Below are 22,557 nucleotides of genomic sequence, written 5' to 3' on the forward strand. Positions count from 1 at the left end.
AGGAGACACTGCCAAGCCACTGGAGAGGGTCAATCCATCATCTCCCCATTCCACAGCTGCCCCTGGAGCCCCACCAGGCTGCTGGAGGAAGCACACACCTCCCACAGCAGAGGGGCATTTCCAGGGCAGGACAGAGGTGAGGATGTGCCAGTGCCAGGGAAGGCAGGGGCATGGTGGCTTCCTGGCCCTGCTTTGGAAATGCTCCCAGCAGAGCACTCCCCAAACAGGCCCTGCCTGAGGCACCATCCCACAGCTTGCAGGGATGGCTGGAACTCACACACACCACAAGTGTGCAGGGGCTGCTGTGTAAAGGGGCACACACAAAGGAAATGTCTGGAAATCTGATGGGTCTGATGGTTCCCCTGGGCCAGCTGAGTCCTGTGGGGACAGGGAGCTGTGGGAGCCCTTTGAGTCCCACCTGCATTGACCTGGATGTGTGGGTGCCTGTGGGGCAGGGGCTGGCACACAGCCTGCTGCTGATGGGTTGGTCCTGAGTTCCTGTTTTCCACAGGATTCCAGTGCCTACAGATCCAGGAGACCAGAGCAGAGGGGTCAACGTGACATGCTGGGCAGCTGGGGACATCTAAATTGTGCTTTAATGCTGAAAGGGCCACAGCTGTGCTCTCCATGTGCTGATCCTTGCTTGTCCCTCCTCAGAACCAAGCAGAGCAGGGAGAGAGGAGAGGACGGCATTCCCCTGCAGGGCTGGGCACACCCAGCACTGCTGCCCTGTGCCAGGGCAGGTGCCAGTGCAGCCCTGGGTGGGAACAGCCCCCTGCCCCTGGACACTTACATCAATCTCACTGAGGATGACATCAATGATGCTGCCAATCACTATGAGGAAGTCAAAGACATTCCAGGGGTCTCCGAAGTAGCCCTGTCAGGAAGGAGGCAAAGAAGAGTGATGTTGAAGATTGCAATGCAAGTTGTTTTCAATTACCATCTGTATGGCAGATTACCTTTGTCAAGTGGGCAGTTTGCCTTATCTCTCTCTTTGAGTGACCACAATCACTCCTCCCTCGGGAGGGGACATCTGCTGATAACAGCTATTGAATGTCACTGCATGGCTGATAAGAACTACAGCATCCCATTGGGAGATGTGAGCCCAGAGGGAGGAGCCAAGCATTCCTACCCGGATATAATCTGGAGATTCTGGAACACCAGCACAGCTTCTCCACTGGATTGCCCAGAGGAACAGCAGCTGCCTCTTCTTCCACTGGATCTTCAGAAGAACAATACATCATCCTCTACAGATCCCCCTTGCTCCAGAAGAACCACACCTGACACTGCAGGAGGGCTGAGCCACAATTCCAATGGGACTGCTGCCAACACCCTGACCCACAGGGTGTCAGGCTGTGTTCTGACTCTGGCAATGTTGTTCTAGTGTACTGCATTGTTTATTTTATCCTTTATTTTTTCTTTTCCCTATTAAAGAACTGTTATTTCCTGTTCCCATATTTTTGCCTGAGAGCCCCTTAATCTAAAAGTTACAGCAATTCAGAGGGGTGAGGAGGGTTTACATTCTCCATTTCAGGGGAGGCTCCTGCCTTCCTTAGCAGACTCCTGTCTTTCCAAACCAAGACAAGTGAACATGCAAGGGTGCAAGTCAAGGAGGACACAGAGGAACCAGAAGGTTCTTCAGTGACTCTGCCCCTCAGAAGAAGGGATGGTGGTCAGAGTTTTGCATCCTCTGCTCGGTTATTTGGTCCTGTCTTGCACTGCAGGGAGATGAGGAGGTGGATCAGGATGGCTGCAGTGGAGCTATGACCCCACTATGGCCCTGACACTGAAGATGGGAATAGTGGCCAACTGGATGGGTGGGATTTGGCCAGCAAGGGTAGCTCTGACAAGCAGTAATCCCCCCAGAAACTCCAAGGTCCTGTGCATGGGGGTCCTTAAGGGTCCTGTAAGGAGAAGTTCTGTGGAGTTGCAGGGCTGGGGGTGCTTGTACTCAAGAGATACCCAGTGCAGGGTAAATGGACCCCCTGGCCTGCCCTGCGTTCCATGCTGATCATGCTCTTCTCTCACCTTGACTTTGAAGGCCATGAGCTTGAGGATCATCTCCAGGGTGAAGAGGATGGTGAAGGCCACATTGAGGATGTCTGAGACGTGGTTCATTTCTTCAGACTGGTTGTAATGCTGAGGATAAGGCAGAAGGAGCCATTAGCTGATGGCAGATCCAGCCTCTATTGTGAGCTCAGAGATCTGCGCTGGATGCAGAGCCCCCTCCCACAACTCAGCACAAAGGAAATTTCCCCCCTGCACCCCCTTCTGTGGGCTCCCCACAAACCACCAGCCCCATTTTGGTCCAGAGGCCCTGACCCAGACATCACACCACAACACACCCCTGTGCAGAGGCTCTCGTGGGGATGGCAGGGCTGAGCCAGCCTGGGCACCCCCTCCCTCCACCAGCCCTGTGCCCTCACCTGCATGCCCAGGCAGATGGTGTTGAGCATGATCAGGAAGAACATGAGGTACTCGAAGTAGGAGGAGGTGACGACGTACCAGATCTGGTACTGGTAGGGGTTCTTGGGGATGTAGCGGCGCAGCGGGCGAGCCTTGAGCGCGTACTGCACACACTGCCGCTGGGGACAGACAGACACACGGACACAGGGACATGGGGACACAGGGACACGGGTGTTGGGGAAGATGAAACAGGAAAGCCTTATAAATATGATTGTCTGGCAAAAGAGTTTGAGAATATGGAAATTATAAGCGAGATTGAAATGAAAGCAAGCTTTGAGATACCTCAATTACTGAACAACTGGAAAGGTTACCAGCTGAAGGTAATCCCCTTTTGATGGAACAACACCCTCTGCTTGCAGACAGGCCCAAGGGTCAGAGCAGACCCTACAGCTTGGCAGAAGGGCCCAAAGAGGAGTTTTTAGGGTTTAAAATGTAACACAGTGTGGTAATGTAATGATTCTTATAGACTGTATGGAAATGCTATAGGATTTGTATCTTGTACTAGATTGGTTAGTGAGAATTAGAATATTCAGCACAGAAGAAGATTTATGGTATTGTAATGGGAACCTCACTCTCTTACCCCTTTTACTCTCTTACCCTTTTACTCCCTCACCCTCTCATCCTTTCTGCCCCTCTCTTCTCTCAGTCCTGCTCCAGCTGTGGCTGGCAGCTCCCAGCAGGGCCCTGCACCCAGGCCCTTTGCAATAACCCACAGGTTCCAAGCCCTGGCTGCAGAGATCTCTCATCTCCATCCATCCCCACCATCCTACCCCTGACACTCCTACACACAGGGACACAGGGAGGGCAGCTGTGAGCCACTGCAGGGCACACTCAGCACCCCCAGCCACGCTGCACACCCCCTGTCTTAGTTTGAAAAGGAAGTGAGTTTTTTGGGAGTTTGTGTTCAAACCAATCAGCACTGAAATTTGAATTTTGGCACCTGGTGTAACCAGTGAAGGCATAGATACGCCTCTGGGAACACAGAAAGTTAAAAGCAAAGAACTGTCAGAAGAAAACTCTCTTAGTTCCAGTTGATGAAAGAGGTCAGAGCTCCCCTGCCCAGCTGTGGGCTGGGTGGGAGAGGGGAAGGCATGTGGCCAGAAAGAGGTAGGTCAGGCCTTGGACAGAGAAAAGAGGTGAAAGCCCCTGCAGGATGGAAGGCAGGAGGAATGTTTTCAGAAAGTTTTCATTCTGAGTTCTGTACGTGTGTTTCTTTTATATATTGTAAGATAATAAAGTGAATTCTGTGAAGACACCACATGAACCAGGGGTGGAGGGGGCACTGAGATGGCTGCACAGGCCTGTCCCTCCCCAGCAGCCCAGGGCCATCTCTGCTGGGTTTCTGTGTGGTTCACATCACCCTGGCACCCCCAGCTCAAGTTGCCCATGCTGCCTCACTGCAGGAGCAGGACAGCACTCTGGGGCCAGCAGCTGACCCTGGTTCCCCAATGTCCCATCCAGTGTGTCCCACATCCTCTGCCAGTGCCTCTGCTGCTTTCAGCCTTGCTGTCCCCCACCAGAGTGACAGCATGACAGCATCACAGAAGCAGCACCTCTGGAGATGTTCTAGTCACAGTGTGCTGCCCAAAGCAGGGCCAGCTGGAGCATGCTGCCCAGGACAGCTGGCTTTTGTAAAGCTCCAGAGATGGAGGATTCACAGCCTCTCTGGGCAGCCTGTTCCAGTCTTCGCCACCATCACCATTAAAAAAAAAAGGGTTTTTTAAAGTTGAAATGGAATTTCTTGTTTTCTTGAGTTTGTGTCCATTACATTTTTCCTGTCACTGGGCACAACTGAAAAGAGCCTGGCTCAGTCTTCTCTGTGCCTTCTCATTGGTGTTTACACCCATAGGTCAGATTTCTATGAGCCTTCTCAGCACCAAACTTGACTCCCAGACCTTCCTTGGATGCTCCAGACCCTCCATCATCTCAGTGGCCCTTTGCTGGACTCACTCCAGTAGATCCATGCTGCTTTGGTACTGGGGAGCCCAGAGCTGGGTACAACCCTCTGCTCCAGCTCCCTCTCAGCACCCCACCTGTCCAGGGAGGCCCAGTCTCAGTTTCTGGTCCCCTCTGTCCTTCCCTCAGGCTTGTTTTGTGCTAGACATGGGTCCAGCTGCCCCTGGCCCTGCCCCAGCAGCAAACAGGCCTAGGGCAGGTTCAACCCATCTGTGTCAGCAGTGTCACCACAAAGAGGGGCTGATCCAAATCAGTCAGCCCCAGCACTGCCAGGTCCAGGGCTGGTCCTCCCTGCCCTGTTCCAGCAGCCCCATTACCTGGTTCTTGTCCAGCTCACAGTTCTTGTACTCATTCTCCCCTTGCTCCTGGAAGGTGACGATGACAAAGCCCACAAAGATGTTCATCATGAAGAAGGCAATGAGGATGATGTAGATGATGAAGAACATTGCAATCTCCACCCGGTAGTTGTAGATAGGGCCTGCATCCTCAGCATTGGTGTCAATGGCCATGTACAGCAGCCTGCAGGAGGGAAATTGAGGCAACAGAAATCCTAATTGGGGTGGAAAGACTATGACTCCACTTGGAAGTTACAGAGAGCTTTGGGGACATCCAACAACAGTGGGACAGGACTGCCTGGTTAACCCTGCCAGCTCCACAGTCACTGCCAGGGGGACTGGTCCTGTTTCTCACCCTGGACAGCTCTTCTTTCTTTACCCTGGCCAAGGCTCATGTGTCTCAGGTTAGAAATGGGGGTGTGAATTCTGTCCCCATCTGTCAGATCTGGGGCAGTTCCCTTCTGTTCATTGGGCAGTTTTCCTTATCTCTCCCACAACCAATCCTCCCTCCAGGAGATCTCTGCTGTCCATGGCCACTGAGTGTCCCTGCAGGGCTGATCCAATTCCAGCATCCCATGGGGAGATGCTCCGCCCAGGGCAGGAGCCAAGCATTCCTACCTGGATCCAATCTGAGCCTGGCACAGCACAGCAGCCTTTGCCCGCTGCATTGCCAGAGGAGCAGCTTTCTGCTGCCCTGCATTGCCAGAGGGAGCCCAGGCCCATCTGCAGCAGCCCTGGAGCTGCAGAGGAAAACTCCCCCCTTGCACAGGATCCCTGCTGCAGCAGAGCCACAGCTGGCACTGCAGGAGGGCTGAGCCCCCATGGGATGGGGCTGGGACACCGCCCTGACACACAGGGGGGCACGGCATGTTCTCACTCTGCCCCTGGGGGGTTTTGCTTTTACTGTTGCATTTGTATTTTAATTTTCTTAGTAAATAACTGTTATTCCTACTCCCATATCTTTGCCTGAGAGCCCCTTAATTTCCAGATTACAATAATTCAGAGGAAGAGGGTTTACATTTTCCATTTCAGGAGAGGCTCCTGCCCTCCTTAGCAGACCCTGTGTTTCCACAGGGGGTCAGCTCCTGTTCTGACTCTGGCAGTGTTTTTCCTTTTTGTACTATTGCATTTGTATTTTAATTTTCCTAGTAAAGAACTGTTCCCATACCTTTGCCTGGAAGTACCTTAATTTCAAAATTATAACAATTCAGAGGGAGGGGGTTTACATTTTCCATTTCAGGGAAGCCTCCTGCCTTCCTTAGCAGACACCTGGCTGTTCAAACCAAGACCCCATGGCAATGCCCTGCTCCCAGCACAGACCTTCCCCCAGGAGGCACTCACTCTGGCCAGCCCTCGAAGGTGGAGACAGTGAACAGAGACATCATGGCTGAGAAGACGTCGTTGAAGTGGAAGTCGCTGTGCAGCCAGACACGATCCTGCACCTCAATCTGCGTGGGGTCTGCGTCCACATAGTTGATGAACTGACCCCTGCAGCAGAGGGGACACAGAGCTCACAGGCAGGGCCCCTCAGCCCCACTGGCCTGGCCCTCCTTGGTCCCTGGGAGGGGAGCACAGCCCTGTGCTTGTTCCTGATCTACCCCAGTTGTTGTGTTGTGATTTCAGGGTTTATCTCAGAACCCCGGGTCCCTCCCCTGATCATTCCCTCCCAGGTGTGTCAGTCACCTCTCCTTTCCCCTCCCAGCACTGTCTGTCAGTCCTGCAATTCCAGAAGGGCCTCGAGTAGCAGATTCAAAGGATGCCCTGTACCCCAGGGGGGCATTGGGCCATCCAGGTGTCCTTTGTCCCTTTGTCCCTCCCCTCCTGTCCCTGCTTGGTGGCTCCCTGCCCCTTCCCTCCCCTCTCCCCGGGGTTAAAGGAGCAGCAACCACGGGCCCAGGGAGTTCTGTTGGAGCTGCTGCTGCATTCAGAGGCCTGTGGGCCAGAATAAAGCTCTGCATCCAAACCCTCCCTCAGAACCAACTCCTTTCCTTCACCATCCCCTTAAAGCTTCTCTGCCAGAGGGAAACGTGAGGAGCAGCCCCTGTTATGGGGGGAAGCTCCATCCCAGCACCACCAGAGCTCCTGCAGGCCTGGACTTGTCCCCATGGGCCCAGCTGCAGCACCCAGCCAGCCAAAAGTGTCTGTGAGGTGAAACACCACACACCCAGCCAGCCAAAAGTGTCCCTGGGGTGAAACACCACACATTGCACAGCCAACAGTGTCTGTGGGGTGAAACACCACACATCCAACAGCCAAAAGTGTCTGTGGGGTGAAACACCACACACCCAGCCAGCCAAAAGTGTCCCTGGGGTGAAACACCACAGTTGCCACTATTTGGTTCAGCATCAAGGGCCAGATAAGCTCAGGCATGTCCTGTCCAGCTATATTGGTAATATTCCAATACCCAGGGTCAGGGAGAAGAGGATGACACCTCAGGTTCACTTTTTGGATGCAGCATTCCCACACAGGAACACAAGCATTCCCCCCCACATCCCCCCAGCTCCCAGCCCTGGCCACTGCCCAGCTGGGAGCTGCAGGGAGCTCTTACCTGCACTCCTTCTCTGTCAGCTTGGATGGGTCTGTGCACCTGTAGAACTTGCCCTGCATTCAACAGACACCAGAAAAGGCCATGGTGTTGCTTTGACTTTAGAAGCCCTGGGGAGTTTTGACTTTTTCCCAGCCCCGGGTCAGTCCCCCCTCACCACCTCAATGCAGACTCTGGCCCTCCCAGTGCGCCTGTCAAACAAACCAGTTCACAAGGCATTTCCAGAGTCATGGCAGACCTGGGGTCAATCCCAGGCTGAGATCAAGAAAGGCTGCCTGGAGATGGGAACAAACCTTCCACAGCCCTGAGCTGGGGCCTGCCTTGCTCACCCTACCTGGGAGTCAACTATCTGGGAAATAGGGGAGAAAGCAGTACCCAGAGAATTAACTAAATCTAAGGTGTGCTGGCAGCTCTGCTCAGTCTGCTGGCTGTCCTGACAGCTCTTCCCACATCAGCTCAGAGTTTAAGCTCAGCTATTAGCACAAAACTGAGCTCAGCCAGGGCCAGCTCTGCCTTAGAGCAGCCAAGGCTCAGAGAGCAGGAGCAGCGCTGTGAGAAAGGAAACCTTTCACAACCAAAGCACAGAGAAAATCAGCCAGAAGGTCCTGCTGCCCTAGAAAGAGGAAATGAAGGGAGGAAAGAGGCACGAAGGGAGGTGAGGCAGCCCTTTAGAGATGCTGTCTGGACCTGACAGTACCCTGGGTGCTTCCTGCCCTCCTCTCTCAGACCATGGAAGCACAGTCTGTGCTGACCCAGCACTGCAGGCACCATCCCCAGGGTGATGTCCAGGAGAGCCTGGCCAGGATGTGCTTGAGCAGAAGGTCCCTCCTGCCCAGCTGAGCTCACCTTGAAGAGCTGAACTCCAATGCAGGCAAACATGAACTGCAGCAGGGTCGTGACAACCACGATGTTACCAATGGTCTTGATGGCCACGAACACGCACTGGACCACATGCTGCAGAGGGAGAGGACAATGCAGATGTGATCACAGCTCTGTGTCCCACACCCTCCCTCTCCAGGAAGAGTGGGAGCCTGCTAGAGCAGAAGGATTGGGCAGAGCCCTCCTACAGATGGGTGGTGGGAATTGGGAACAGGCCTGCCACACAATCTCCAGGTGGGACTGCCATGGGATGGGTCCCCTGTCCCAGCCTCTCACTCACCTTCAGCCCCTTGGCCCTGTTAATGGCTCGCAGAGGCCTCAGCACCCTCAGCACCCGCAGGATCTTCACCACAGAGATGGTGCTGGACCTGGATGGGCAGGAAGGCACAGCTGAGCTGGGGCCACTTCCCTGCCCAGGCTAGGCTGGCACAGCCCCACCAAGCAGCCAAGGAGGGCAGGCTGGGGCCAGCAGCGAGGGACAAGGGATGGCAGAGTGCAGATGTCACCAGCCACCACCCCACATAGGGCCAATGACACTGGCAGCTGGAGAAAGCAGATCCAAAATTAATTTCTACCCACAGACATTTGACACTCAAGGAGTGTCCTTTGACCTCCTTGACCAGTCTGTGGGCATGTCTCCCAGTTGTCCATGTCCCCTAAACATGACATGATGACTGTTGCAGACATGTTTTATGGAAAATCCTTTCCTTAGGATTTTTCCTCCTCAGAAGCTGCGAGGCCTCAGGAACAAAATGTAAACATTGATTATCTGCTACTGTGGAATGCAACAGGTCCATGTTGATTGGCCCATGTTGAATGTTTCTAATTAATGGCAAATCACAGCCCAACTGGCTCGGACAGAGAGCCAAACCACAAACCTTTGTGATCATTCTTTGCTATTCTATTCTCAGCTAGCCTTCGGATGAAATCCTTTCTTCTATTCTTTTAGTATAGTTTAATGTAATATATATCATAAAATAATAAATCAAGCCTTCTGAAACATGGAGTCAGATCCTTGTCTCTTCCCTCAACCAAAAACCCCTGTGAACACCATCACAGATGGGCATGGTCCCAGTTGTCCATGTCCCCCAAACACGACATGATGGACACATGGGCAGCCACTGGGCTGGCTGCTCCTCCTCCTCCCACCATCCCTTGGGCCGGCTGCTCCTCCTGCACCCACCATCCCCAGCTGCCCCACCAGCCTCAACAGCCCAGTGCCCACCCTGTGGCACATGAGGTGCTTACTCAAATCCCATGGAGATGAGGGAGACAGCGACCACCAGTAAGTCAAGGATGTTGAAGGAGTTCCTGCAGAAGGAGCCTTTGTGCAGGAAAGCACCGTAGGTTGTCATCTGGGGAGCAGAAGGAGATAGGAGAGAGGCTGGGCAGGGCTCAGGGGAATGGTTCCTCCAAGGGAATGGGCACAAGGGACCCTGTCCTGCTCAGACCCCTGCAGCCAGGCAGGAACCTGGCTTCAGGTGGGAATCCTCCGTGCAGCACTGGCTGCAGACAAAACCCTCCCAGTCAGTCAGCAAATTAAAGAGGAGAATAGCAAAGACCCTTGGACTGGAACAACATGTGACTTTTGTCCACAGATTTTCACTGGTTTCTTTGTCTCTTTTTCTTAATAAAAATGCTGGTGCCATGGCTGATGTGTCCCCGTGTCACAGCACAGCTGGCTTAGCTGCCTGACCTCAATGGAGAGGACACACGGCCTCTGGGACAGGTCACACACCACCCAGACTGCATGAAGGAACTCTCCAGGAGGATCAGCTGGAAGTTTCTCCTCACTGAGACCTTCAGGAGCATGGATGCCTAAGGAGTGGAGTGTCCATGGCCACAAAAGTCTGGACCTGTCGCCGTTGAGTTAGGAATGTCTCACTTTATACCTTCTAATCATAAGAGTCAATGTTGGCGTTGAAGAAAGGCGATGTTGACTCTTATTGTTAGAAGGTATAAAGTGAGATTTATTAGGAACTTTACATATTTATAGGTAGGATTGTTCACTTAGAACTTGACTGGTTTATAAATAACACTCTTTATACTATTGGTTAGTTAGGAATAACACTTTTTGGTAAAATATTTTTTTATTAACATCATGTATACATATTCTACATGTTCAGAAACACTAGGTGTAGAGATTAGGATAAGAATTGTTTTAATTCTTTCTCTGAGCATTCTCATAACTTTCCTAGGATGTTGCCTGGCAAAATTACCTGTTTCTCTCTTTGACTAACCTGCCACACCACACAGACCTATGTGCCAGGCCATGCTCATGGCAAGACCATGGACTCACCTTCAAGACGATTTCAACTGTGAAGACAGAGGTGAAACCAATGTCAAAGTATCCAAGAATCTGGGGACAGAGACACCAGCACAGGATGAGACTTGGGTGACAAGAGAAATGTTCAGTATGCTCAAACATCCTGAAGCTGTCCACTCTGTGGGCTGGGGAGGCCATCTGTCTCAACAGTCTCTAAACCCAGCACCAAGAACACTCCTGAACTTTTCCCAGTTTTGCTGATTTTCTCCACTTCATGATCCAACCTGCAGCTGGGACAAAGCTCTCCCTGGCCAGGTGAGTTCCACCTGAAAGCATCTGACCCCCAAAAAGCCCAAGTGCCCTGGGGAGTGCCTCATGTGAGATCCCCCAGGCCCTGCCAGACCCACTGGTGCCTTGAAGGACAGGAGCTGTGGCTCCCATGGCTGCATGCCAGCAGCATTCAAGGGCACTGTACACACCAGAGGTCCACTTTGCTGCCTCACAGGATGTCCCCTTCCCCAATAAACCACCACAGTTTCAAACCAAATTAATCCTGCACACTGCGTCAGGTGGATCTTTTCACCCAGAAGTAAACTGAGACATGGAGCAGTAAAACCTTGTCCCAGCTGCATCCTGAATGGGAAGCACATCCAGCATCTCCTGCCAGAGTGCACTTCCCTCCCAGAGGCAGGGTTGGCATCCCAGTCTAGGAACAGCATCTGGCAAGGAAATCCCTGCTGACTGGGGAGCTGGGAGTCTCCATGAGGTCTCCTCTGTTGCATTGTGATTTCAGGGCTTACCCCAGAACCTAATTCCCACCACCACCAGAGCTCCTGCAGGCCTGGACTTGTCCCCACAGGGCCAGGGCAGCACCCAGCCAGCCAAAAGTGTCTGTGGGGTGAAACACCACACATCCCACAGCCAAAAGCGTCTGTGGGGTGAAACACCACACACCCAGCCAGCCAAAAGGGTCTGTGGGGTGAAACACCACACACCCAGCCAGCCAAAAGGGTCTGTGGGGTGAAACACCACACACCCAGCCAGCCAAAAGGGTCTGTGGGGTGAAACACCACAGTGCCACTGTTTGGTTCAGCACCAAGGGCCAGACAAGCTCAGGCACGTCCCATACACAATATTGGCAATAATTCCAATACTTCCCCACCCATCCCAAACCCCCCATCTCTGTGGGCACCTTGTTGCGGAAGGACTCGGCCCGGATGGGATCCTCAGCTGCCAGGGAAATGCTGCTCAGCAGGATGAAGAGCAGGATGAAGTTGGTGAACCAGGTGGCATTAACAGTTCTGTGGCACAGCACTCGGAACCTGCCAGGGACAGAAATGCCAAGGGATGCATCAGACACGGGCATGGCAGCCTGGCAGAGGGATATGGGCAAACCCCGAGGACAGGAAGGCCCTGGGCATGGAAGGATGTCTGTTCCAGTCCTTCCACACAGCTCAAGGCTTTTCCCCATGAGCTGCTTCCCTTCAGAACTGGTTGTCATGCTCAAACAAGACCTTGCTGTGAACAGCTGGTGCCAGAGACACCTGGGCCATGCCTGGGCAGGGACAAGGGGCAGTGCCTACTTGTTGGTTGGGCTGAAGATGAAGAATGAGCTGGCTTCAGGCATGGGCACAGCCTTCTCCTTCAGCTGTAGCTCTGCAAGGGGACGGGGGCGAGGACTCAGGGGGATTTCAGGCTCATCTTCCTCATCATCACCTGTAGGGTGACCATGAAAAGGGAAAAGAAAAGAATCATCCAGAGAGGAAGAGGGAATATGATCTTACGGACAATCTTCCAATGCCATGATCCTGATTTGGCATGCAAGCCAGAAGGACCTCAGCACCCCAAGGCTGGTGGAAGTTCACTGCATCCTTTGCTGCTCACACACCATCCCTCTGCAGTGCCTCCTCAGCCTTCCTGCTGCCCTGCCAGGGACAAACCTTACCTGGGAAGTCTGCAGAAGGGTAGGGGTCTTTGATCTCATTGACATTGGATTCAAATTCGTCCACTTTCAACTGAAACAAGGAGAGACAGAGAGGAGGATGTGCAGCTGCACGTGCCAGCTGGCCAGACCCTCTCATCTTGGAAGCCACAAGCAGCATCTCTGCCTTGGGCCCATACAGCAGCACAGAGTGCTGGCCCAGGCTGGAACCTGGTGAGAGGATGCTGCAAAGAGGATGGGAAATAGGAATGTGTGCTGGAGCCATGCAAATATGCCAGGAGGGAGTAAGATAGAGAGCAACTCCTGAGTGAGCTTTTAAGAGCACCTCTGGAAAGCGGAAAGGAAAGTAGCTGCTGGACAGATGCTCCTCAGGGGCAGCTCGGCACAAACAGCACAGCTGAACAGAGGAGTTTGCACATGGGGGTGCTGGTGTGGACATAAGGGAGATCTGGGATGCTGCTGACTTGCTTTGCTCCACCCCACACTGGTGTGCACCAGCCACTGGAACTGGTTGTGGCCAAGGAAATGAGCTGGAGGAAAAGGAACCCCAGCAATGGAGCTGTTTCAGCACGTCGTGCCTGGCCCCAGAGAGCCCCATCAGTGAGAGCACCCATCACCAGGTGCTACAGCAAGGAGTGATTCTGGACAAGAGGCCAGACCCAGACTGGCTCCAAGCCTTTGTCTCTCCTGGCTGGTGGGAGGGAGCCAGGGCCATCCCCCCAGGAGCCCTCCAAGGCTCACCTCCACCAGAACTGACCTTGGCTGTTGTGGGAATCCCTTCTCCCTTTGCTTTCTGCTCCAGTTTCTTTGCCAGCATCTGCTTGTCCTCTTCAGTCTTCTCTGGGTAACCTCTGAGCAGAGAGGAGGGCAGAGCAGGAACTGAAGTCTGGGCAGGGGCCATGGGAGACCTCATGGTGTCCCCTCAGAGCCAAACAGCTCATTTGGGAGCTCCCAGGGCAGCGATGGCAGCACCCACCTGGACATCTTCCGCCGTTTGCGCTCCTCTGCTTTGGCCTTCTGGGCCAAGGTCAGGCTCTCAGCCTCGGCCAGGTTATCAACTGCAATGGCCAGGAACACATTGAGGAGGATATCTGGGGCACAGTGCTAAGGACACAGACGTGGTTCCTGTCTGGAGCCATCCATGGTCTCCAGGGTGCCTTAGAAACCCTCCTGGAGCATGTGCTAACCCTGGCTGGTGATGCCTCACCAGCATCCATCCCTTGTGAGCACTGAGCTCTGAGCTGGCTGCCCTCTCTGGCTGAATCCCTGCATGCCAGGCATCCAGACCTGCTCCAGATGTGCTGTCCTCCAGTCCCCAGCCCTCAGCCACCACCAGTGCCAGCCCTGAAGCCCATGGTTTGTTCCACTGCTCTTCACATCCAAAAAGCTTCAGGCAAGCACTGAAACTCTGAGGGAAGCCCCTGCTTGCCCCTGCCCAGTCCTAAGCATGATGCTATGGGGCCTGGGGCTGGCTTTGCAGGCAGAGGATACAGTTCCCACAGACAAAGAGGATGATGAAGTAGATGCAGACCAGCATGCCAGGAAAGGACGGGCCCCCGTAGGCCATGATTCCATCATACATGATTGAATTCCAGTCCTCTCCAGTCAGGATCTGGGAGCAGAGCAGTAATAAAGACTTAAGAGCACCCCCAGCAGAGCATGACAGAACCCCACAGACTGATCCCACCCTTCTGGCTCCATGGTCAGGTCCCCCTTTCGTCTCCGCCCTGAACCTGAATTATTGCTCACAACTCCAGCTGCAATTCCCTGTTCCTGCCTCAAACCCCCACAAACCCACATCCCCCTGAGCCCCAACTCCTTCCTGGAGACCCCCAGCCCAGGGGACACCCCCAGCCCCCGCTGCCCTTCCCACTGCCCCAAACCTGAAAGACACTGATGAGGGCCTGGGGAAAGTTGTCAAACGTGCTGCGCCGCACTTTCATGTCCTCGAAATCAAACTTGCCCCCAAAGAGCTGCATGCCCAGCAGGGCAAAAACTATGATGAAGAGGAAGAGAAGGAGGAGCAGAGAGGCAATGGAGCGCACTGAGTTGAGCAGAGAGGCCACGAGGTTGCTCAAAGATGTCCAGTACCTGGGAAGAGCAGAGACAGAGGTATGTGAGAGGTGAAAGATGGGGAAGGCTGTGGGCAGGAGCAGGCAGGCACAGGGAACCCAGCCAAACAGATCAAGGTGATGTGCCAGCAGCCCAAAAAGGGGGACTCTGGACCCAGGCTGGGCTCTGGGACTGCTTCAGGCAGGCTCCAGGAGGCAGAAATGAAGCTGAAGGCATGGTGTGACAAGCAAAATAACACTGCTGCCTGCAGCTGTGGCATTTACATTCTCTGAAAAAATCCCTTCACCCAGGGTTTTTCTCCTGGGAAGCTGAGAAGCCTCAGAGAAAAGGAAAACAATCCTTATCTCATTTGCTTCTCCTGTGTTGTGCTCATGTGGAATGTGTTTGGGGATTGTTTACCCACAGGTGATTGTTCCATTGCTTTCTGCTGTGAGTTGTTTTGACTCTGGCCAATCAGGCCCAAGCTGTGCCAAGATTCTGGAGAGAGTCATGAGTTTTCATTATCAACTTTTTAGCATTGACTAAGTATCCTTTCTGTATTCTTTAGTATAGTATAGTATAGTATAGTATAGTATAGTATAGTATAGTATAGTATTCTTTAATATAACATAGTATTATAAAGTAATAAATTAGCCTTCTGAGAACATGGAGTCAGATTCACTATTTCTGCCTTCATCAGGAAATTTCCCAGCAATACTATATATTTCCATACAATATTTCCATACAATACAGTACACAGCAGCCCCACCCACAACACCCTAGAACCCAGAGCTAGAGTGGGGCCTGAGCTCTGTCCCACTCTCCCCTCCCAGTCAAACCTGGACACAAACCCCAGCCTGGCCTTGTCCTCTGCCCAGCAGCTCCCAGCTCTGTTCACTGCAGCCTCCCCTGGGGACAGCGATGCCCCAGAACTGTGAGGGATGCCCGGGCACCCCAAGCTGCAGCAGCCAGAGTGCTCTGCACACTCGGGCACACACTCACACACACCCTACAGGCACACAGTGCACAGGTGCACACACACACACAGAGCTCACACCCAGAGGAACACAGAGCACAGGTGTGCACACATAGAGCTCTCACTCAGAAGTACACAGAGCACAGGTGCGTGCACACACACAGAGCTCAGCTCCACATACCCACACACATAGCACAGGTGTGCATACACACACAGAGTTCACACACACAGCTCACACCCAGAGGCACACAGAGCACAGGCGTGCACACACAGCTCACACTCAGAAGCACACTGAGCACAGGTGTGCACACACACAGCTCAGCCCCACATACACTCACACTCAGAGGCACACAGAGCACAGGTGTGCACACACACACACAGAGCTCACACCCAGAAGCACACAGAGCACAGGTGTGCACACACACAGCTCAGCCCCACCCACCCAGCTCCCTCCCCGACCTGGTGATCTTGAAGATGCGGAGGAGGCGGATGCAGCGCAGCACGGAGATGCCCAGGGGGGACAGGGTGCCCAGCTCCACCAGGATGAGCTCCAGGATGCCCGAGCACACCACGAAGCAGTCGAAGCGGTTGAAGAGGGACATGAAGTACTGGCGCAGCCCCAGCGCGTACATCTTCAGCAGCATCTCGGCCACAAACAGTGCCAGCAGCAAACGGTTGGCATTGTCTGGGGGGGAGATGAGCCTGTCAGAGCAGGGACCTCAACCTAGCATGGCCGGGCAGCCAGGGAAGGAGGGCAGAGCTGCTCACCCTCCTCTGGCTCACTGAGCCCTGAGCTGATGTTTTTTGGGGACCACACAGGGAGGAAGATGAGAGGGAGATGTGCAGCTGTATTCTTGTATGTGAGCACACACCTGTACAGTGCTCACATACACAACTCCATGCAGGGTGGGCACATGGGCTGTGTGTGGGTATGTGGGGCTGAGCTGTGTGTGTGTGCACACCTGTGCTCTTTGTGCCTCTGGGTGTGAGCTGGGTGTATGCAAACCTGTGCTCTGTGTGCCTTTGAGTGTGAGCTGTGTGTGCACACCTGTGCTTCACATGCCTCTGGGTGTGTGTGTACATTGGGCTGAGCTCTGTGTGTGTGCACACTTGTGCTCCATGTGCCTCTGAGTGTGAGCTGTGTGTGTGCAAACCTGTGCTCTGTGTGCCTCTGTATGTGTGTACATTTGCTGAGCTGTTTGTGCACACCTGTGCTCTGTGTGCCTCTGTGTGTGTGTGTGTATTTACCTGTGCACCATGTGCCTCTCAGTGTGTGTGTGTGTCTGTCTGTCTGTCTGTGTGTGTCTGTGTGTGTGTGTCTGTGTGTGTGTGTCTGTGTGTATGTGCACACCTGTGCTCTGTGTGCCCCTGGGTGTGTGGAGGTGCAGTCGGTGGGGCTGCATGCACAAATGCATGTCGCTGCCTGGCGTGAGTGCATGGACAGAGATGCCAATGGACACACTCTGTGTGTGCTCACCATGCAGGATCGTGTCCCTGAGAGTACAGAGCGTGGTTAGTGTGAGCTGTGTGACAGCAAGGATCACACACACACGCTCAGTGCAGGCTCTGAGTGTGCCTAGAGCCTCTGTGCCCTGCCAGTGTGGCTGTGCACCCACAGCAGGAGCTCATAGAGCTCTGTGGGGCACCAGGGTGTCCCGGGCCCTCCTCCTCCCTCAGGCTCTTTGCTCACCTTGCACCTGTGTCAGCCACTCTGGCTGGAAGTGGTGCTCAGAGGCGATGGACAGGGTGTTCAGTGCCACCAGCAGGATGACAAGCCAGTAGAAGAACTTGGACTTCACCACATCTCTGCACTTCCTACGAAACATTCGGTTCCAACGCCTCCACTGACGGCTGGAGAGACGGCAAAGGATCAGGAGAGATGGCAAAGGATCAGCAGAGCCAGCAGTGGGCCAGACCCAGGCCTGCAGGGCAAAGCCACCCCTGCTCCCTCCCTGAAAAGGGATGAGGACCATACCCTGCCCCTGGAACTCGTTGCAGTCACTCAGGCACCGCAGCTCATTCACCCTCCTGGCTCAGTTTTGGCTCCAGCCCCTCTCACAGGGGGCTTGCAGGCACAGTGTAATTGCAAATTACACTGTAATTGAGGAGAAAATTGCAATTGTAGTGTCCTAAATGACACACTGTGCTGCACAGGCCATGGGAGGATGTTGAGAGCCTGGTCCCACAGCAAAGACAGTGTCCACCTTAAGGAGCTTTTTGCCAGTACCATAGCCAAATTCCCTGTTTGTTATCCCAATGTTTGCATCTCCCCCCAAGCACCAGCCCCTGCCAAAAACTGGGGGCTGACCAGGAAAGCCTGGCCCAGCTGGTGAGAGACAGTGGAAGCCCACATGCAAGCAGATGGTTCAGAGCATACTTACAAGAAGAGAATCCACTTGTTCATGCCCTCAATTTCATACAAGCTCTCTGTCTCTGACCCTCCTTCATCCGATGGCATCATACCTAGAGGGAATGACATCACAGGCTTTCCTTGGAGCCCTTGGGAAGAACATGTGGGAAGGAACCTCTTCCAGAAGTACACCAGGAAGAGCTTCCCCACCAAGCAATGTGAGGGAGTCAGGGAGTCAGCAGTGGGATTATTCAGAAGGGAATAATCTCCGCCAAGCAGTGCCATCCCAGGGAGTCAGAAACAAAAGTTTGGGACAAAGGCTTTGAGGGTGAGGTGCAAACTAAGCATGAGGCATGAGGAACTCCTGCCCTGCAGGAGGAGCAGCAGCAGCCCAGAGAGGGACAGCAGCCAGTATTCCAGCATGGAGAAAACTGGGGCCAGTAGGGATCTGAGCAAAGGATGAACAGAACATGGGCCACAGCTCTGGAAGAGCTGTTTGTCTGTCCCACTGTTTCCCAAAGCTCTTTGCACACATGCATCACTCAGCTTGAGGCATCAAAAGTGCTTTCACCAGGCAGGGTGGCACAGCAAACCCTGTGGCTCTGTGGTAAAACTCCTCAGGCTTTGCTGAGCTTTTGGCTAGATGCCTCTACATCCACCTCCTTCCCTGGGCCACTTTTAATCCCTAGAAATTGTCAAGTGATGGCAAGAAATTAATGCATCTGCTAGTGAGAGCTTGTGGCCCTGATTGTATGACACACTCCTCATGGCCTTTTCAGCCCCTCTTGCCAAAGGAGACTCAGGCCTTGCTTGTGGTCTGCTGTGGCATTCACGTTCTCTGAAAAAATTCATTCACCCAGGATTTTTCTCCTGGGAAGCTGAGAAGCCTCAGAGGAAAGGAAAACAATTGTTATCTCATTTGCTTCTCCTGTGTTTTGCTTATGTGGAATGTGTTGGGGGATTGTTTACCCACAGGTGATTGTTTGATTGGCTTCTGGTGGGAATTGTTTTGACTCTTTGGCCAATCAGGACCCAGCTGTGTCAAGACTCTGGTAAGAGTCACGAGTTTTCATTATTACCTTTTTAGCAATCAGTATCTTTTCTGTATTCTTTAGTATAGTATAGTATTCTTTAATATAACATAGTATCATAAAGTAATATATTAGCCTTCTGAGAACATGGAGTCAGATGCATTGTTTTCTTCCCTTCAACAACAGGTTGCCTGCTTTTATATTAGTCTGCAAGTATTAAACACTGTGGTTGAAATCGATTTACCATCAGGGATAAATTATTGCTAGTTTGGGTCAAATTCAACCAAATTATTCAGGAATGTAAAAAAAGAGGAAGGAAACTGTCCTGCAGAAGTCAAAGCATTTTGTTTTGTGTGTTTTCAGGCAAAATGAGTCCTTGTGATTTCTTCAAAGACTCCCACCTTGCCTCTCTAGGTGGTCAGCAGTAGGAACCCACCCCTCAGGCTGAGGGTGTGTGAGCAAGCAGAGCTGGTACCTTCTCCCCTGGCCCGATCACTGTCCATGACCTCTGCATGGGTGATCCAGTCCATGTAGCCCTTCAGATCCTCCTCCAGCTGCTGCTTCTCCCTCAGCTTCTGGAACGTTCCGCGCGACTTGGCCTTCTCGCGCTCCTTGGTGAACTCGCTGGGACAAGGCAAGCACCAGAGACTCAGGGGATGGCCTGAGGAGCTCAGGAACCCTCAGGAGCTACAGCTCACTGCCAGGCCAGGCCTTGGAAAGCCCTGAAATACCCTGTGCCATGGCTTAGGTTGGAAATGGGGGTGTGTGTCCTATTCCTCTCTGTGGGGCAGTGATCTTCTGTTCATGGGGCAGTTTTCATTATCTCTCCCCCAGCCAATCCTCCCTCCAGGAGATCTCTGCTGTCCATGGCCACTGAGTGTCCCTGCAGGGCTGATCCAATTCCACCATCCCATGGGAGATGCTGCACCCAGGGCAGGAGCCAAGCATTCCTACCTGGATCCAATCTGAGCCTGGCACAGCACAGCAGCCTTTGCCCGCTGCATTCCCAGAGGAGCAGCTTTCTGCTGCCCTGCATTGCCAGAGGGAGCCCAGGCCCCAAGGGAGAAGGTGAGCTCATGACAGGGCAGGTAAACAAGGACACTCTTGCCATGGTCACATGGAAAGGACAGGTCTGCCATTGTCCTTGCCCACTCTTGCTGCTCTCTTTCAATGAATTTCTTTTCTCCACTGTGGTCTGGCAGGACTGTAGACCTGCTGCACCGCCATGCTGGTGTTGCCATGTGTTAGTAACAGTCTCAGACACTATAAATTTTCCTGATCTCAAACACAATTCAGTTGTATTGGTAAAAACATTTCAAAACGTTTCCGTCCCAGCACCTTACTCCAGGATCAGATTACTATAGTCCAGCTTGTCCTGCAGCTACAATCAACTCTAGACAAGCATCAGGTTCCTGTGGTTTATCTTGTGCTTTTAAACTTGTTTAATTCTAGTAACACACAATTTGTTTTAATGTTACACTGGCATGATTCTTGTCATAAAAGAGGCCTAACAAATCCCAGTAATTAGTGTATAACTAACCCTATGAACTAATAGAGGTGATTACTGTGATCCACTTGCACAAACAAGGACTGAAACATATTAAAAGGACCTTGACTCTACACAGACCTGAGGAGAAAAGCCCCCCTCACTCCTCAGGACAACACATATTTCCCAGCAACAAAATTGGCATGGTAACAGTCCCACAGCAATGCATGGTAGGTTGAATGTAACATCTCAGGTTTTAACTGTACTACTGGGGGAATTAACACTAATTGAATTTGGCCTAGATTGTCACAACAGACTGATGACAGCTCATTGCTGTACTTGGACGAGACTGCTGTAGCAGTAATTAGACTAACAATCCTTCCCTTGGATGCCTTGCACTCATCAGAGATGTTCTCCTTGGGCTGGCCATGACAAAACTGTGTGTGCTCACAGCAGGAGGGAGCTGGAGGTGAGGAGTGTCCAGACCCACAGCCATGGGGTGCCTGCCCCTGCTCAGCTCCATCTGCTCTGTGAGCAGGCAGGAGACACCACAGCCCATGTGCTCTGCTTGTGCCTCAGAAAAAAGATTGATGTGTTGGGAGTTGGGCTAAAACCTCAGAAAGCCATGGACACTAACACAAAAAATAACCCACAGATCAGTGTTTCTAAATGTGCAAAAAAAAACCCCAAAACCAACAAAACCAAACCAAACCAAACCAAACCAAACCAAACAACAAACACCCTCTTCCCTCCCCCCCCCCCCCCCAAAAAATAAAAAGATGAAGAATGAGAGAGGGAAAAGAACAGAACTTTTCCAGGCTTTTTTCAGGCTTTTTTCTCGTATAGTTTAAGCCTGTTAAAACTCCTCTGCTGGCAGAAAGGATAGGGTGGCACTTACCCACTGAGCACCCCCAGCACCAGGTTGAGCACAAAGAAGGAGCCAAGCAAGATAAGGCTGACAAAGTAGATCCAGGGCCATTCATTCCCCATGGCATCATTTACCTGGCAAGGAGAGATGCAGGTGAAATATTCTGAAGGCACTGTCCTCCATCTGTTTCCCCTTAGAGCCCCCGAACAGTCTGTGGGATCTTTGCCCCCTCCAAAAGAGTGCTTGGGATGGTGGCACATAAACCTGGCTCCAAGCCCTGGCTGGCTAGAACTCTGTCTCTGGCTTGCATCCAGACCAAAACATTTTGGGGGCAGATTAAAATATCAGCCCCAAGCTTAAGCTTCAGCATAACTGTCTCCCAAGGACTGCAAAACATTGGCTTTGTTGGAGGAGCATCCACCAGTCATCGCTTTGCCTGGCCCATACCCCTTCACAGGGTGGGGGCTGGAGCAATCTCCTGTTGTCTTAGGTTGGAATTGAGGGTGTGTGTTCTATCACCATCTGTCAGAGCTGGAGCAGTTATCTTCTGTTCACGGGGCAGTTTTCTTTGTCTCTCCCACAGCCAATCTTCCCTCCAGGAGATCTCTGCTGTCCATGGCCACTGAGTGTCCCTGCAGGGCTGATCCAATTCCAGCATCCCATGGGGAGATGCTCCGCCCAGGGCAGGAGCCAAGCATTCCTACCTGGATCCAATCTGAGCCTGGCGCAGCACAGCAGCCTTTGCCCGCTGCATGCCCAGAGGAGCAGCTTTCTGCTGCCCTGCATTGCCAGAGGGAGCCCAGGCCCATCTGCAGCAGCCCTGGAGCTGCAGAGGAAAACTCCCCCCTTGTGCAGGATCCCTGCTGCAGCAGAGCCACAGCTGGCACTGCAGGAGGGCTGAGCCCCCATGGGATGGGGCTGGGACACCAGCCTGGCACACAGGGGGCACGGCATGGTCTGACTCTGGCAGTGGTTTTGGTGGTTTTTTTTACTATTATATTTGTATGTTTAGTTTTCCTAGTACAGAACTGTTATTCCTATTCCGATATCTTTGCCTGAGAGCCCCTTAATTTCAAAATTATAATAATTTGGAGGGAGGGGGTTTACATTTTCCATTTCAAGGAAGGCTCCTGCCCTCCTTAGCAGACCCTGTGTTTCCAAGCCCACACGTACCCAGTAGAGGACCTCGGTCCAGCCCTCCATGGTGATGCACTGGTAGACGGTGAGCATGGCGAAGCCGAAGTTGTCGAAGTGGGTGATGCCGTGGTTGGGCCCGGGCCAGCCGCCGCGGCACTCGCTGCCGTTGATGCTGCAGTGCCGCCCGTGGCCCGAGTTGGTGCACGGCGCTGGCTTCTCCGAGCCCACCGTGGCAATCACGTCTGGGGAGAAAAGACATGGGGTGAGC

At 52.9% G+C, this 22,557-nt stretch overlaps 1 protein-coding gene across 1 annotated transcript in view; it reads right to left on the bottom strand.

Annotated features, from left to right (window-relative positions):
- CACNA1S (calcium voltage-gated channel subunit alpha1 S) overlaps window positions 1–22,557 on the bottom strand; it is a 57,622-nt gene that overhangs the window by 18,463 nt on the left and 16,602 nt on the right. Inside the window, exons 6-28 of the mRNA XM_054290806.1 lie at window positions 22,326–22,531; window positions 21,183–21,286; window positions 19,274–19,422; window positions 17,799–17,880; window positions 17,108–17,268; window positions 15,877–16,102; window positions 14,273–14,480; window positions 13,881–14,001; window positions 13,366–13,480; window positions 13,147–13,240; window positions 12,393–12,462; window positions 12,031–12,163; window positions 11,640–11,769; window positions 10,481–10,540; window positions 9,430–9,536; window positions 8,462–8,549; window positions 8,149–8,256; window positions 7,306–7,358; window positions 6,099–6,245; window positions 4,740–4,941; window positions 2,427–2,585; window positions 2,029–2,139; window positions 794–877 (exon numbers count right to left, since the gene is read on the bottom strand). Coding sequence (XP_054146781.1) covers window positions 794–877; window positions 2,029–2,139; window positions 2,427–2,585; window positions 4,740–4,941; window positions 6,099–6,245; window positions 7,306–7,358; window positions 8,149–8,256; window positions 8,462–8,549; window positions 9,430–9,536; window positions 10,481–10,540; window positions 11,640–11,769; window positions 12,031–12,163; window positions 12,393–12,462; window positions 13,147–13,240; window positions 13,366–13,480; window positions 13,881–14,001; window positions 14,273–14,480; window positions 15,877–16,102; window positions 17,108–17,268; window positions 17,799–17,880; window positions 19,274–19,422; window positions 21,183–21,286; window positions 22,326–22,531 — 2,918 coding nt within the window. The remainder of the gene's footprint in view (window positions 1–793; window positions 878–2,028; window positions 2,140–2,426; window positions 2,586–4,739; window positions 4,942–6,098; window positions 6,246–7,305; window positions 7,359–8,148; window positions 8,257–8,461; window positions 8,550–9,429; window positions 9,537–10,480; window positions 10,541–11,639; window positions 11,770–12,030; window positions 12,164–12,392; window positions 12,463–13,146; window positions 13,241–13,365; window positions 13,481–13,880; window positions 14,002–14,272; window positions 14,481–15,876; window positions 16,103–17,107; window positions 17,269–17,798; window positions 17,881–19,273; window positions 19,423–21,182; window positions 21,287–22,325; window positions 22,532–22,557) is intronic.

Source organism: Melozone crissalis, unplaced genomic scaffold (assembly GCF_028551555.1).
Source record: "Melozone crissalis strain CALT ecotype California unplaced genomic scaffold, PUWL_Pcris_2 ptg000086l_1, whole genome shotgun sequence".
Taxonomy (NCBI): Eukaryota; Metazoa; Chordata; class Aves; order Passeriformes; family Passerellidae; genus Melozone; species Melozone crissalis.